Source organism: Octopus bimaculoides, chromosome 6, assembly GCF_046866305.1.
Source record: "Octopus bimaculoides isolate indiv1 chromosome 6, ASM4686630v1, whole genome shotgun sequence".
Lineage (NCBI taxonomy): Eukaryota > Metazoa > Mollusca > Cephalopoda > Octopoda > Octopodidae > Octopus > Octopus bimaculoides.
Genome location: NC_142933.1, coordinates 73,823,667 through 73,839,969, shown reverse-complemented (window position 1 = coordinate 73,839,969; position 16,303 = coordinate 73,823,667). Strand labels below are relative to the sequence as shown.

At 29.5% G+C, this 16,303-nt stretch overlaps 1 protein-coding gene across 50 annotated transcripts in view; it reads right to left on the bottom strand.

Moving 5' to 3' along the window:
- LOC106868360 (agrin) overlaps positions 1–16,303 on the bottom strand; it is a 762,720-nt gene that overhangs the window by 119,609 nt on the left and 626,808 nt on the right. For 37 of the 50 annotated variants that reach the window (XM_089354065.1, XM_089354050.1, XM_089354052.1 and 34 more), the window contains one exon: positions 2,834–3,046. The exons of the other annotated variants lie outside the window; for them this stretch is intronic. In XM_089354065.1, the coding sequence (XP_089210191.1) occupies positions 2,834–3,046 (213 nt within the window). The remainder of the gene's footprint in view (positions 1–2,833; positions 3,047–16,303) is intronic. 50 annotated transcript variants of the gene reach the window in all.

The window sequence follows — 16,303 nt, the reverse complement described above, 5'->3', positions numbered from 1 at the left end:
TAAGAAACATGGAAGCCAGACCATGTTTTAACTTTATTCAACTGATATATTCACACACACACATATATATATATATAAGACACTTGCCCAGCGTACCATGCTATGGGACTAAACATGAAAACACGAAGTGGCAAAGCAAACTTCTTAACCACAGATTCATGCTATATATATGTTAATGTGCATGTGTATCTCTCTCTCTCTCTCTCTCTCTCTCTCTCTCTCTCTCTCTCTATATATATATATATATATATATATATATATATATATATATATATATATATCTGTCCATCTATATATCTAATCTATCTATCTGCCTATCTATCTATTTATCTATGTACAAATAAATGCCAGAATAAAGTATGTAACATGTTTCTGGTGCTTATACTCATATATTTGTATTATCAGCTTGAATGAAAGTATTTCATACAGAAGTGCTTCTTTCATTTCATGAAACTTTAAATAAGACAAATTTGAGTCAAAGCTTCAGTATGCACGTGCACACACACACACACACACACACACACGCATGCGTGCACACACACACACACACACACATAAGCGCACACAGGGGTAACCCTCACTTTATTGTAGCATAATGTTCATGAAAATCTGGAGTTTCCTAATGTAAAATAAATTTTCTCAATGACTTCTGAGTTCATTAACCAACTTGTAACATCGAGGTCAATGGAAAATAAGTCTTGCATCCCTATATCATAAAATTTTCAGGAGCACAAATGCTGATGGCATTTTTCAAACTTTGATTTTATAAAGCACCAGGCAAAACTTGAAGTCCCCATCAAGACAAATTTCAAAATGAATTTGACTCTAATTTTCATACTGTTATTCTTACAATTTCCTCAAAAGACATACATATATACATGTATATATGTGCAGGCATGTGGGTATATATATATATATATATATATATATATATATATATATATATGCATATATACCCACACATACATTATATATATACATACATATATATATATATATATGCATATATACCCACACATACATTATATATATACATACATATATATATATATATATATATATATATATATATATATATATATATATATATATATATATATATATATGCATATATACCCACACATACATTATATATATACATACATACATATATATATATATATATATATATATATATATATATCGAGCTGCAATGACCCAGATGTTAGGGCAGCGGACTTGCAGTTGTAAAATCACGGTTTTGATTCCCAGACTGAGCATTGTCAGCGTTTATTGAGCGAAAACACCTAAAGCTTCACGAGGCTCTGGCAGTAGGTGGTGGCAAACCCTTCTGCACTCTTTCACCACAACTTTCTCTCACTCTTTCTTTCTGTTTTTGTTGTACCTGTATTTCAAAGAGCTAGCCTTGTCACACTCTGTGTCACACTGAATCTCCCTGAGAACTACGTTAATGGTACACATGTCTGTGGAGTGCTCAGCCACTTGCATGTTAATTTCACGAGCAGGCTGTTCCTTTGATCAGTTCAACTGGAACCTTCATCATCATAACTGACAAAGTGTACAATATATATATATATATATATATATATATATACACATACATATACACATGCATACATATATATATGTGTGTGTATGTGTGAGAACATATATATATATATATATATATATATATATATATATATATATATATATACATGTACACACATGTACAACCTCCCCATACACTTATATTTGTACTACATACGTTAAGCATAAACAATAAAGGCGATTATTCTTTATGGAAAATAATTGAATTTTGTATAGATCATTAAATGCTTGTTTTTGCTATCAAGAAATTATCAAAATTAAATGGCATATTTTAAAAATGTATTAACTGTTTATTTATACAATTTAGTATAATTTAATTTAATAAAATAATTTTATTTTAGTTAAGAATACATAAGAAAATGTTAGATAAAGAATCATATAAGGTTTAGTTTTTATATAGGCATAAAAGCTTAAATTTATAGATTTATAGCTGATGGGAACTAGAACGTTAAGGTTATATTTTTCCAGAGAATTTTAACAGTGTAAATTAGGTTAAGAATTGAAATTAAGCCATGTGCCTAAAAAATTAATTAAAAATTAATTAATCAAAATTTTGAGAGAATAAATCACTTATGTTTTGTAGTTTTACAAATGATTTATAGGGCTACATTATAAAAAAATATAATCATTGTAGGTTTTTGAGAGTTTAATTTTAGACAACAAATTTGTATCATTAGACAAGAAGATTAAAGCATTATTAAGCAAGTAGTAATAGCCAGTATTAAAGCTATATTTTAAGAAAATTGCAGTGATTTCATTGAGAAGATAGTATAATTTTATTAAAAAAATTGAAAGTTTTAGAAAGGAAATTCTAAGAATACAGAGATTGAAGTTTTAGTAAGAAAACTAGAGGATTAAGTAGACAGAAGAAGGATGTAAGTCAAAGTGAATAAGCAGAAGAGGACATTTATTTGAGCTCAAAGAGCAGAAGATGGAAGAAAGTGGAATAATTTAGCAGCATTGAATGAAAGTCTGTTGGGTTTCCACTGTCAAGAAACAGGACTAGTAAAAATGGATCTTAATAATATAATAATGATGTCAAATAATATAGGTATGTATTAAGTAATGTATTGCTTGCATTAACAAAACTGAGTTTAAAATATTAAGTTTGTTTTAAACATTTCATAACCATCATTTTATTATCATATGAATATTAATAAAAAGGAATGATAAATTGTTAAGTATGGCTGACACTGATAGTATAAGTAGTTTTGGCTTTTTGTATTTTTTCAGGTCGTCTTACCACAAGGTCCTCTCTGCTTTAGAATGATAGGGAGTTCGTTTTGGCAGGCATCTTTCTGAAGTTGGCATTCATTGTCGTATGTTACTCCATCACTCCCACATATAGGGCGCAGCACCGGCTCACAAGAGGTGGGACACACACACTCCGCTACCCCCTGTCGATTGATGTTGCATCTTTCGTACTTTCTGCACTTGTTCGCACAAGGGTTGGTGCCTGACAAAACGTAAGGCAACATACGTACAGTTATCATCATTACTGTGGTAACCAAATATGATAGAGAGATAGAGAGAGGATGGGAGGAACTGAGGCAAGAAAATATATAGATAGATAGAGGTTTTAGAATATAGAGAAAAGACAGAGTGTGTGGACAGGAAGTTTGATTGGGATGGACATATTTTTCAGGCAACAACATTTGGAATTAACACTAGTTGTAGTTGTAGACAAATTAAGCAAAGAGAAAGAAGGAAACTTATGGACAGACAGAAAGATATCATTCCTGTAAGTCAAGTCTCCCTCTATACAGCTTAAGATTCTTTGGTTTTGGACATAAAAAGGAAAAATTGATATCTTTTTTTCATCTCTTCTTCTGCTTCTTAATAATGTTTACATATTTCATGAAGATTATTAATTTTAAAATTTTAGCATTAATTTTCAGCAATAATTTTTTCTTAAATATTATTATTTTTTTTTGTTTTTTGCCTATTGCAAAAATATGGACACATTTTCTAAAGGAGAAATTATGAGTTTTTGTAGAGTAGAGAGTAAAATGGAAGTAAAATAATGCGAGAATTAAAAGAAAACAAATCATTATTAATTATTATCATTCTCTGTATTTTAATTATGTATATACGTATGATTACATATATGTGTGTATGTGTGTGCAAGAATATTTATATATACATTTATATATATATATATATATATACTTACACATGCACATATATATACACACATACATACATATTTATGTGAATATACATTTACACATATTATATATATATACATATATATATATAAAGGAAATGTTTAACATTGTGTGCCACATTAAGAACTCAACCAATATAAGCTTCTTTCCGTCTGAAACTCTGCTCCAAAGTATCAGATTCCAAATTCTGGATTCTACTCCACTTGAAAACATTGCAAATGAAATAATGAAAACGTTTAAAAAAAAGGTAAGAGTTAAAAAATACCAAGGAAGGCTTGTAATCCAAACTACCCTGATTAATATTTTTATCATAAAAATCCACATTATTTTCCTATACATGTATATTCTGAATATATATATATATTTGTGTGTGTGTGTATGTGTGTGTGTATATATATGCAAGAACTGGTTCACACTTTGTTTATGTTTTGCACAAAAACTTAAGAATGCATTTTGATACTGGATAATACCTAATCATGTTTCATATGCATGTGCTTGAGAGAGAGAGAGAGAGTGGGAGGGAAAACAAGGCTGTCAATTTCACATCACAGTTTTGTACAGTGTTTCATGTTTTATTAGTTTTGATACTATACTCACAGCAATGCCCTGTTGTAGCCTTGTACATGATAGAAGCAAGAAACTCTAGTTATTTCCACATGCATACAAATGCATTACTAAAGATTGTAAGTGAAATGTATGATTTAGAATGTTTAAGGGTAAAAGCTTTGATAATACTTTTATAATATCGTATTTAATATTGAATAAAATTAGTGAATAAAAAATGGATTTTTCTGCATGGAAGAGCTTAGGGTGTCTCAATCTTTATCTAAATGGTGTGAATAGTAAAAGAGTTGGTAATAGAGAGCTTTTTTCTCCATAATCAAGAAGACTGTCTGAATAATAATTAAGAAGATAGTATGATAGTAAGACACTGGGTGCTGAATGCATAAGATTTGTGGCTGGAGGAGAGAAACTGTTTGAATATGATGCACTAATAGATGCAAAAATAGCTGTGTGGTTAAAAAGTTCACTTCACAACCACATGAACCCAGGTTCGATCTGATTGTGGGACATCCTGGGAAAATGTTTTCTACCATAATCTTGGACTGATTTGTGAGAGAAAATCTGATAAGTAGAATCAATGGATAATCATTATACATGTGTGCGTGTGTGTGTGTGCATTTTCATGTATTATATATACATTAATGTATATGGTTCTTTTATAGTGTGTATATGCAATGTGGACTCTGGCAAACAATATACACATCTGCATCTCAAAAGGACTTGGTTAATTACTGCTGTAGAAATAAATTGAATCCCCGAGTAAAACAAAAGCAAACCACCATTGTAATGAGACTTGAAAGTCTTATGGACATGTATGTTTCACAAGGCCACCAGAATTCGAAAGTTGATCTGAGATTTCCATCCATTCATGATCTATTGCTTGTGCATTCTTCACATAGAGAAAACAAGGAAGCTTAGAAAGAAACTGAGCATTAAAGAAATCAGCTTATGTGTGCAGGACAGACAGTCATACTACTGTGGGCACCTAATGTGAATGAGAAATACTTACTGAGGAATTAAAATGTGTTCTACTAAGGTAGACATAAAGAAAAAATAGTAAGGTCTGGTCTCAAGAGTTGGGCCATTATGGACATAAAGAAAGAAAATTAAGGAGAATGGTAATATGTCGAACGGTAGAGTTATCCAGTGTATGCTTGAATTGATAAATAGACATTTAAATTATGATGATGATGATGATGATGATGATGATGATAAAGATGATGATGACTGATGATGATGGTGATAATAATGAGGATTGTTTTTTTCAGTTTTGTGTTATATTTCAGAATAGTGTTAGAATGAGTTAATAATATCTAAGTTACCAAATTTTACATGATGGTAAATGCTATCCTGCTGAATAGGTCATCTATGGCAACAATTCTAATACATTAGATGATGACTAATTTTTTTTTAAAGATATCTTTTATCCAGAGGCAAAGTTTGAATTTGTAGATGTTGTACTTTGTACCCTGTGTTTTAAAATCTGTTAAAAATTCTTGCCAATTATAGCATTTGGGAGTGCTGGTAAGTTTGGTCACACATGTAGTTTAGTTTAGATATTGCTTTATTAAATAAACTGTGAAACCAAGGTCTTGTAAAGCTGTAAGAAACTGAAGTTTTGGATTGAAGGCCCATTTCACACACATTAGCATACTGACACACAGACATAAACACGTGCATGCTCCCATACATAAGTGTTTATCGTTTATCATTTATATATAATTTTTGATCACATGTATAAAAACACACAGAGATGATGTATACATAATAATTATATATACATACATTTTCAGGATATTTGTAATTTAAAAAATATACCTAAATACTTATATGTGTATATATCTATAGCTGTGTGAGTGTGTTCACCCCTCTCTTTCTTTCTTTTTTCTCAAACATACATACACACACACACACACACATATATACATACATACATACATATATATATATATATATATATATATATATATATATATATATATATATATATATATATATATATATATAAATATATATATATATGTATATATATATATATATATATATATATATATATCAGTTATTGCATGTGTGTATCTGTCTGCGAAGTCATGAAGATTACAAAATGATAATTGTAGTTTAATGCTGCTGGTCTTATTTAGATGACTGTACTCAAATCTTCAATATCAAAGAAAACAGTTCCTAGTTACCACATGTAAGTCTTTTTTATTCTTGATTTGAGCATATGTATGTTTTTGCTTTACAAAACATGAAAAAACATGTATGTATGCATGTGTGTATATGTATGCATATATATATATAAAGATAGAGAGATAAATATACATATATATACCTTTGAACCCAACTTGAAACTAGATATTGTATTGAGTGTGCATTAATTAAATATTATAGCAATTTACATAAGATTTTATAATAATAAATTTTATAGTAGTTATTCATTAGCTTTGGGAAATATTTTCATCATTGTACAACACATAAACAAGAATTGTAAAATTGATCTAAAAAGTAATTTCAACAGTTTATTATATTCAACAGTTTAAACCTTTTATCTTACTGTAGATTTATGAGCCTTTATAGGAAAATGAGCATCATAAAATATACTGTACAACTTTGAGTTGCATGAATTGATAAAATATTTTAAGGTTTGTGCTCAAATTTTTATCACTAAGTTAATTACAAACAAATGTGAATTAATGAAATATCATTTTTGTTGACTTAAATTCAGCAATAAAATTGTTGCTGACTAAATATTAGTGAGAAAAAAAAAAGATTCATTACTAATAATACAGATATTTAATGTTCTGTTTTAAATTTACCTAACCATTAATCGAAAGAAAAGCCAAGTAAAATATGGAATATTCCTATCCATTTAATCTCTTGTAAAATATACTATAGTTTATTTGGATTAATATGAATGAAGTAATATATTTCCTTAAGCACTCAAATGCAGTATTTAACACTTAATTGAATATTTTTTCAGAATTTGGCAGCTGAATAAATGTGTAATTATCAGTGAATGTTTACCCTGTTTTGGCATTAAATTTCTTTTCAAACATTTTCTTGGTTTCCACTGGCAATTAGAAGCTATAACTGTTAATATTCTTCATAATGTTTTTGACATTTTAAGCACAATTATCCAGATTTTTTGTATCTTATAATATTTATAATAATGTTTGGTATCTGCTAGAACATAAAATGTTTTGTGCTTTAAAATAAAGTATTTAAATTTGGTCTGAACTTATTCAATAGTATTGGGGCAAACCATTACAGTTGCAGGCTGAGCATACATACATACATTATATATATATATATATATATATATATATATATATATATATATATATATATATATATATATATATGTATGTATGTATGTATGTATGTATGTATGTATGTATGTATGTATGTATAAAATATCAGCAATTGGGATAGTGATTTTTATCAAATAGTTCCATTTATATAGAAAGACAAAAAAGAATGTAGTTTCTGCAATGAACCAGAGGCCCAGTTCCTTAAATGTCTACAACCTATTGTACCATATAATACTTTCAAATACTGAGTAGGCAACTACATTTTAACCAGAACAGATGAAATAAACTCATACACTAGAAATATACATGAAATCTTCTCAGAGTGTACAATGTTAACACAGAATTTGTCTTTGACAGGCAACCAGATACACATTCACAGAACAAAATAAAAACTAAAGCACATATAAGTATCAATATGATGACCTTTATCAGCACTGGTATATCTTAGTTAAGTATGGGCTTATAAAAACTCACTTGGATTTTTTAAAATCTGATGTTTGAGTATTGAATACACTCATGTTAACCACTTTATCATAAAAGAACATTACTCAATAAATATATATATATATATATATATATATATATATATATATATATATACACATACATATATATATACTGTGTGTGTGTGTGTGTGTGCGCATGTGAATGTGTGCATGTAAACCAAAACCCATTCATCTTCAAAGCTAACAGTTGATAGCTACTGTTTTGGTACTCTTGAATAAATAAGACTCACTAGAACCAACATTCCTTCTGGTCAAACCAGTGGAAAGAACTGAAACCACAATTGCAAGCATGGAAGCACAGATACTTTAACAGTGCTATGGCTACTTACAGAAATCTTCACTGCGATATGATACCTACTTACAATAAGCTAATTAGGGCAATTATTGGCTAAGTGCCTTAGACATGGATGCAGCACAACAAAAGCGATACAAAAAGTAAACAAAGCATTTATACTGATTCTCTTGGGTACCATAATAGCATGACAATTGCATTGTTTGCTTACCTGTTTGTCTGTTTATCAGCCTTTCCCCACTCCTCTCTCTGTCACACATATCTACACATATGTCTACACACTATGCACATACATTTTTATACAAACACATACACAGATATACAAGTATACAATCACAAATGTATATGTACACACTCACACACGTGCACATACACATGCGTATAGACACACACACACACATATTTGTAGGGACATTGACCATTTGATTTTAGACACTAAAATAGTGTTAGAAAAATTTAATTCCCTGGGAATATGAGGTTATGATCATCTTTTGTGTCATGGATTCATTTGCAATTTAATCTAGACCACTTCACTGTTAAATAGCCCTAATAATAATATTGTTATGTAAAATATCTGAAAAAGCTATTGAAAAATCAGGGGCCCCTGAGAAACCACACTTTTAGAAAACATCTAGCAATGCACTGAAACAAGGTGTTCAATGCCAATGTTTGTTGTATTTCACAGAATAATGTTGCTTATTTTTCTTTTCAATACTGTAGCAAGCCAAACTCTAAAAGCTTGTGAGAGTGAAGAGAAACAATAATTTTTATTTCTCTGATATACAACACAAGATGGAGAACTAGGTGCAGTAAATACAGTTAGTAGATATTCATTTTTTTCCTTCTGAAATACAAAAGGATGCAGTTGCTTGGTTCTAAATTTTCCTTCAATCAATATAAGATGTGTATGCACACATACACAAGCACACACACACAAAACTTTTATTGATCAACAAAATTGTATTGTATTGTATTTTCAATAATAATCCTTTCTTATTTTGGTACAAGGCCAGCAATTTTGGGGGTGGGAAAGTCAATTACTTCGATTGCAGAGCTCAGTTGGTACATATTTCATCGAATGAAAAGGATGAAAGGCAAAGATGATGTCAGTGGGATTTGAACTGAAAACATAAAGAGGGACGAAATGCTGGTAAGCATTTTGTCTGTCATGTTAACCGTTTTGCCAACTTGCCACCAAAATTAATTCCAATAATAATAATAATAATAATAATAATAATAATAATAATAATAATAATAATAATGATAATAATAATAATAATAATTACTTCCAACATAATTGCAATACTTGAAATTAGTTGGGAGCAGCTTAGTTAATTAAATCAACATTAGTTCTTGATTTCAACTTTATTTTATTGACCTGACAGGATGAAAAGCAATGATGATCTTGGCAGGATTTGAACTGAGAACTGGACCAATTATCACTAGGCATTTTTCAGATTTTAATGTATCTGCCAATTCACTACTCTAAATGTTCCAACAATCCTCTTACATAGACATAAAATCTCAAATTTTGGGGAAAGGGAGTCATTAATTTAAACCAACGCCAGAACTTTAATATATATCAACTTTGGAAACATCAAAGGCAAAGTGGACCTCAGCAGAATTTGAACCCAGAATGTAAAAAGCCAGAAGAAATATTGCTTTTTGTCAAACATTCTAATGATTCTGCCAGTCCAACACCCTTATAATAACTAATAATAATGATGATGATGATAATATGCAAATATTTAACTGCTAAAAGAAACTAAAATATATTTGGAACAAAGTTTAACTAAACTTACATTAACTACATAAAAAGTAGTAAGTAATATAATTCAACTATTTTAATAAAATATAATGTTAAAATGAGAGTATTTATTCTGTGGATATAATAAACAGAGTCTAGATATAATCTTCTTTGCTTTAATGTAATACAATTAATAGGTGAAAATGAGATAAAACAATAAAATAACACAATAATTAATAGGAGTATATCACAAAATGTACAAACCTATAGAATAACAGAAACTAGATATTGATAAGACTATGAATAGGCATTAGTTCTCATATGAGATTTAAGTTATCTCCAATGATGAAAACCTGCAAGCAATATCTGGAATCCTCAGCTAGTGTTTTAAGGGAAATTGCAAAGAGATGAAATTTGAAATCAAATCTTGTTGAGCCTCAAACTGAACAAATAAATTAGTTCATTGGTTATGGCAGTTAGATGTTATATTAGCTCCATCATGAAGTAAATGCTCAATATTAAGATAACAGTAGCAAGAGAAAGATAAATAAATATTAAACACATCAAAAGGAAATAAAGAATTTATACAAAAGAATACTAAGTAAACACAAATAATGGATCTTAAAACTGGACATGTTCTACTCACTGAAGTGATTTGACAAAATTATTCAGTCATATAGTTCACCACAAAAGGTGTAACTGCTCAGATTGGGTTAAAGTAATAAATTTTAAACTTTTGCAATGGCAGCAAAGATGGCAGCAAAATACAAGGAGCATATTCTAGAAGGATGTATCAGAAATGGCTACAGCAGATATTAAACATATAAAATAGAGAGTTTTCTATTTATTCTTAATAGACAGAATTTTGAGATGGATGGAATGGTTTTCCTGAACTGGAACCAATATTTCATGAGATGTCTGGCATGTTTTAGTAAGCTAACAATTGATATTTGGAATGTATAACTAAAGCGGAAATTTAATTCAGGCAATAGCAGTTGAACTGTTATATAGAGTAAAAATATATTCTGGTCAAAATAATACTTAAATAAAAATCAATAAAACAACTTGGAATCTTGTTTTCCAATCATGTATAAATCAGATATTTAATAAAGATGATATTTTCTCTAAAACATTCATGTAAAGAAGATCTAGATGTGAAAGACGGAATTTATTTTGTTAAAAAATGTTGAGAATTTTAAAAGATTTGAGTCATTTCAATATGAAGTTGCAATAAATTTCCATTATTAGCAACTTAAAGAATCTGATATTCTTTAGTCAAAGTATGACAATCGACTTTAGTCCGTTCGGTTTCCAAAATGAGATTCTACCTTAATTATCTTCTTCATATCAGACCTGTTTGTGCTAAATGACTGGGCTGAAGTACAATTTCAAATTCTGACACTATTTGTTAACCTAGTTCTTTCCATCTGGTCTTTGAATTTCATTTTAGTAAATAATAACACATTGTTAATCTTCAGCCAAATCTTAATGAAACTGGATTCCCATGAAACTTCTTAGAGGAAAGCCATATGTATCAATATAGAAGAAGCCAGTTGAACTAGATCCAATTACAGCTGTTACATAAATCAAAATTAAAATAATTTCACTCTCTTTTACTCAGTAGGGAACAACTACATGCATAAAACCTCTAGCTGGTAATACAATCTACATAATTCTTGTTGAATATATATTCAGTTTTATCAAAACACAATGAATTTATTTTTATGAAAATCTTTAACAAAGATACAAATAGTGATATTAAATTCTCAAGTTCATATTCTATTTCATCCCTAGTTTGAACACTACACTCTCAAATTATTATCAAATTATATCCTGTCTCTCTCATGACTGTGGCAATGATCATTGCTCCTTGAAATTGTTGTCTGTGAATTCACTGCTTCCAACAATATTGATTTCTCTTGCTATTTTAGCAAGTACCTTTTTCAATGGGGCATTTCTCTGGACTCCATCTCATACCTGCCTATGTTTCTCTCTTTGATTTATAACCTTCAAGACTTCACATTACACATTAACTGTATCAAACTTTTGCATCTTTTGCCTATCTGTTAGTCATGGTGAAAGTGAATATTCAAGGGTGTACCAGACATTCAATTCAAATTAAATTTAAAAAATAATATCTTAACTGAACCTAATAACAACACAGTATTTTACAGGTCTATTAGATTTATGTATTAAAGCGAATTTAAAAAAAAATATCTTTTATGTATGGTTGACATACAGGGAATGCCATCATATATATCATATACAATCAGATATTGTGGAATAAAACTGCATGAACATTAGTTAATGTTCTTCAGACAGTTCTGTACATGAAAGTATACTTGATTATTCAAACATAAAAATGTTACAGCATATTGAGATAACAAGAAAAAAAGTTGATAGTTAATATTTTAAACTGGTAAATAAGAAAGACAACTTCAGATTGTCTTTTTTATAATTATTCATAAGAGAAGAGTAGCTACTGCGTAATTTGTTGAAGTATTAGCAACCAAATTGCTATGTAATCATGGGATTTTACATTTGCTTCCATGGACTTCAAAAACATGCTGACAAATTAATTTCGTTTTAGATGTCATTCACATGATAATTGAACAGTCATATAAGAAAAAGCATATTTAATTATAAGAACATTAAAAAGCTAAAGTATATTCAGTTATGTGGTAAAAGGAAAATGTTAAATTATGACAAATATTTTTTAAACTCATTTAACACTGACAACATTCATAAATTTAGCAGGTGAGTTAGAAGAATTAGCTACTTTTGTTTCAAACCTGGACTTATATGACTTAATAGAATTTCTTACATAGTTTACATAATTAGATCTAAAGATAAATTTTTTCAACAATTGCAATATTACAAGGGAAATGCGAAAATCTTCCCTGTTGTCATTTGTTAATATCTTATCAGACTACCATAAGACATGTAGATACATTACAAAACTTCTTGAAAGAGTATGCAAAGATTAGGGTGATTTTAATAAGAAACAAATACTAAAAGAATTGATAAACTTTCTTAAATCAAATGTATATTAGACAATAGATAAAGGACAATTTTTGCAGGGAAACTTTGTAAATAAATATACTTTATAAAATGTTTAATTAATATAACTCAGGTTATGGTATGCTGAAGATTTCTAAAAAGAGTGAAATAGTACCATATATCATTACCACTCACAAGAAATTTAAGAACTTCATAATAAGTAAAAAAAAAAATAAATATGTGTATTCTATGCATCTTTTTCCTTACTTCTTAACTTCAAATTCCAACTTCTAACTCCACCAAATATTAGGTCGTTAAGTATGAAATTTGTAGAAAAGAAAAAAGTTTGCTAATGTATACAAGGAATAGTTTTATTCATCAAAGTATGCACCCATATTGTCAATACACTTTTGTCATTTCAGTGGTAGCTTGTCCAGCCCAGAACTGTAAAAGCCTGGCAATCTAGAGTAAATAAAACCTTGGAAGACCTGTTTTACAGCATCTTCGGAATTAGATTTTTTTCCTATCAAAAAGTTATCCAAATTCTGGAAGAAGTGGTAGTCAGTGGGGGCAAGATCAGGTGAGTAGGGTGGATGATAAAGAACTTCCAACTCCAACTCCTGTAGTTTCACCAATGTCTGGTGTTGTCTTGCAGTACAATAAGAGTGGATCTGCTGACTAATCTAGGCTGTTTTATTTTTGTAAGTTTCTGCATCATTTGGTACGGTTGGCTGCAGTATACTTCGGCCATGATTGATGAGCCAGGTTTAATGAAATCACACTGAATCACACTTGTGTCAGACCACCAAACCCACATCATCAGCTTCTTTTGATGAATTTTGCTGTTTGGACTGTGTTTTGTAGGCTCATCTCTGTCCGACCATTGTGCTGAACATTTATGGTTGTTGTATTGGATCTGTTTCTCATCCCATGTTACAATTCGATTCAAAATTCATTTTTGTGATGAGAAAGTAGCATAATGCAGGCTTCCAAACGTTGCCATTTCTGATTTTCATTGAGTTCATGTGGAACCCATTTATCCAGCTTTTTCACTTTACCAATTTGAACTAGGTGAGTCAGTATTATTTACTTGCTAGCACCAAACAACAACGATAATTCACGAGCACTTTGAGATGGATCTGACTTGACGGTGGCTTTCAGTTTGTCATTATCCACCTTTGTTTCTGGCCGACCACATTGCTCATTTGTGAGGTCAAAGTTACCAGAACAAAATTTTGCAAATCAATTTGAAACTGTCTGCTATGTAATAACATTAGAATGAAATACTCCATTAATATTCCGAGCTGTCTGTGATGCTGTATTTCCAAGAAAGAACTCAATTTCAAAACTGTACGAATTTCTGACTTACCCATCTCTAAACAAAAATAGCAAAAAACGATTTATAAATACTTTATAAAGCACAAAATGAGTTAGAATAACGAAATAGATGTGTCAGCTTTCTAACAAAAAAGTAACGATTGTCAAAATATAATAACGGTGCAGAATGAGCAGTTGTCAAAGTTTACCATATACCTTACTACAAATTTCATACTTGATGACCTAATATTATGAAGATATGCTTTCTCTCTTATAATAACTGTTTGCTTGGGGAAGCTACATATATATCAAATTCTTAAATCAGTATAGTCATTGTTAAGTAAGTTCTATTTCACTGGACTTCTGGTATGCATTCTGTTGACTGAGCAAAGCATTCATAAATGTGCCAATTTTGTATTTATTATAGAGCTTATGCTCTAAACTTAGGACTTGAAATATTTCTTAAAATAGGACCGTTTTAAAGATATTAAGGAATTGCTATAGGAGATTTGACTGCTAGATTGGCAAAATGATTGATTAAGTAGAAGCTCCTTTGTTGACATAGAAAGAAGCAATAAGACTGTAAAAATGAACAGCTTTCAAGGGTCTACATTATGGCAGAAAGACTAATTTAATAGCCCAAAATAGATGAATAATTGGGGATCATATGTTATATACAGAATCATTCGATTGATTATCTGTTAAAGAATGTTATTATACTAGAATAGACATGCCTTAGAAAATGAAAGCTTGTATAATGATGTTACAAACTTTATTTTTACTCCATAGAATAAATATAGACATGATGGTATCTTGTATCTTAAAAGATTAATATAAGTAGCTATTTATGCTAAAAGATTTTGATGAAAAGTGTCAATAAAATTTCCAGTAATCACTTAATAGGAAAAATATTCTAAACAAAGATAAAGACCCAAATATAAAGGAATACTAATAAATTGAGTAAAAACTTAAATGTGAAATTTTTGAATATAATGATACAGGACCCTGCTTAGTGCCTGAAGATAAGAAAGTCAATTAAAGAACTAAAGAAAGAAATATTGCAAAATAACCTCATACAAAAGAGAAATTTTTCAAATGATTTCAAGTGAAAAGATAAACCATTATTCATTTGTCAAATTTGAAATCTTACTATATTCTGTTATTCTAATGCTTAAATGATTAATATTAAAACTTTGATAACATTCGGTATTCTGTTGTTGCTAGCAAATAGGTATTAGTTCAATTACCAAATAGTTGCAAATCCCTGCTAATGTGCATTATATTTAATCTGAAAATTTTCCTCTCAACAATTTGAATTGAACTTACTTCAAACCATTGAGAACAACTTGTATCATTTTAACATTTAGGATTTAAAATATATACCAGCAGGAGCATATTTACTCTTACTTTTAGAAAATGTTTATATATTTTGCAAGACCATTATTTTGGTTATAGCCTGATATAATATGATACTGCAAACTTTAGTGGGATGAGAGTAGGATTTTTATAAAAATTCAGAATGTTCTTTAGTTGAAAATAAGGATGTATACTTATATGAAGGTAAATAATAGGACCATTTGTTTTTGGGAAGAACGGAGGAGATACCTTTCGTATTTAGATTTATATAAAGTATGATTTGAGTTGTAATTTTTGGCAATCTGTTAAAATTGAAGTACATACATGGTGGAAGAATCATTTTAGCCATTTAAGAATACTCAAAGCTGATATATTCACTTTCCATTTATTTCTTCATTGACAGTATATCATGAAGTATCATCAACCCACCTGAAACCACTTCTGTTTCAATG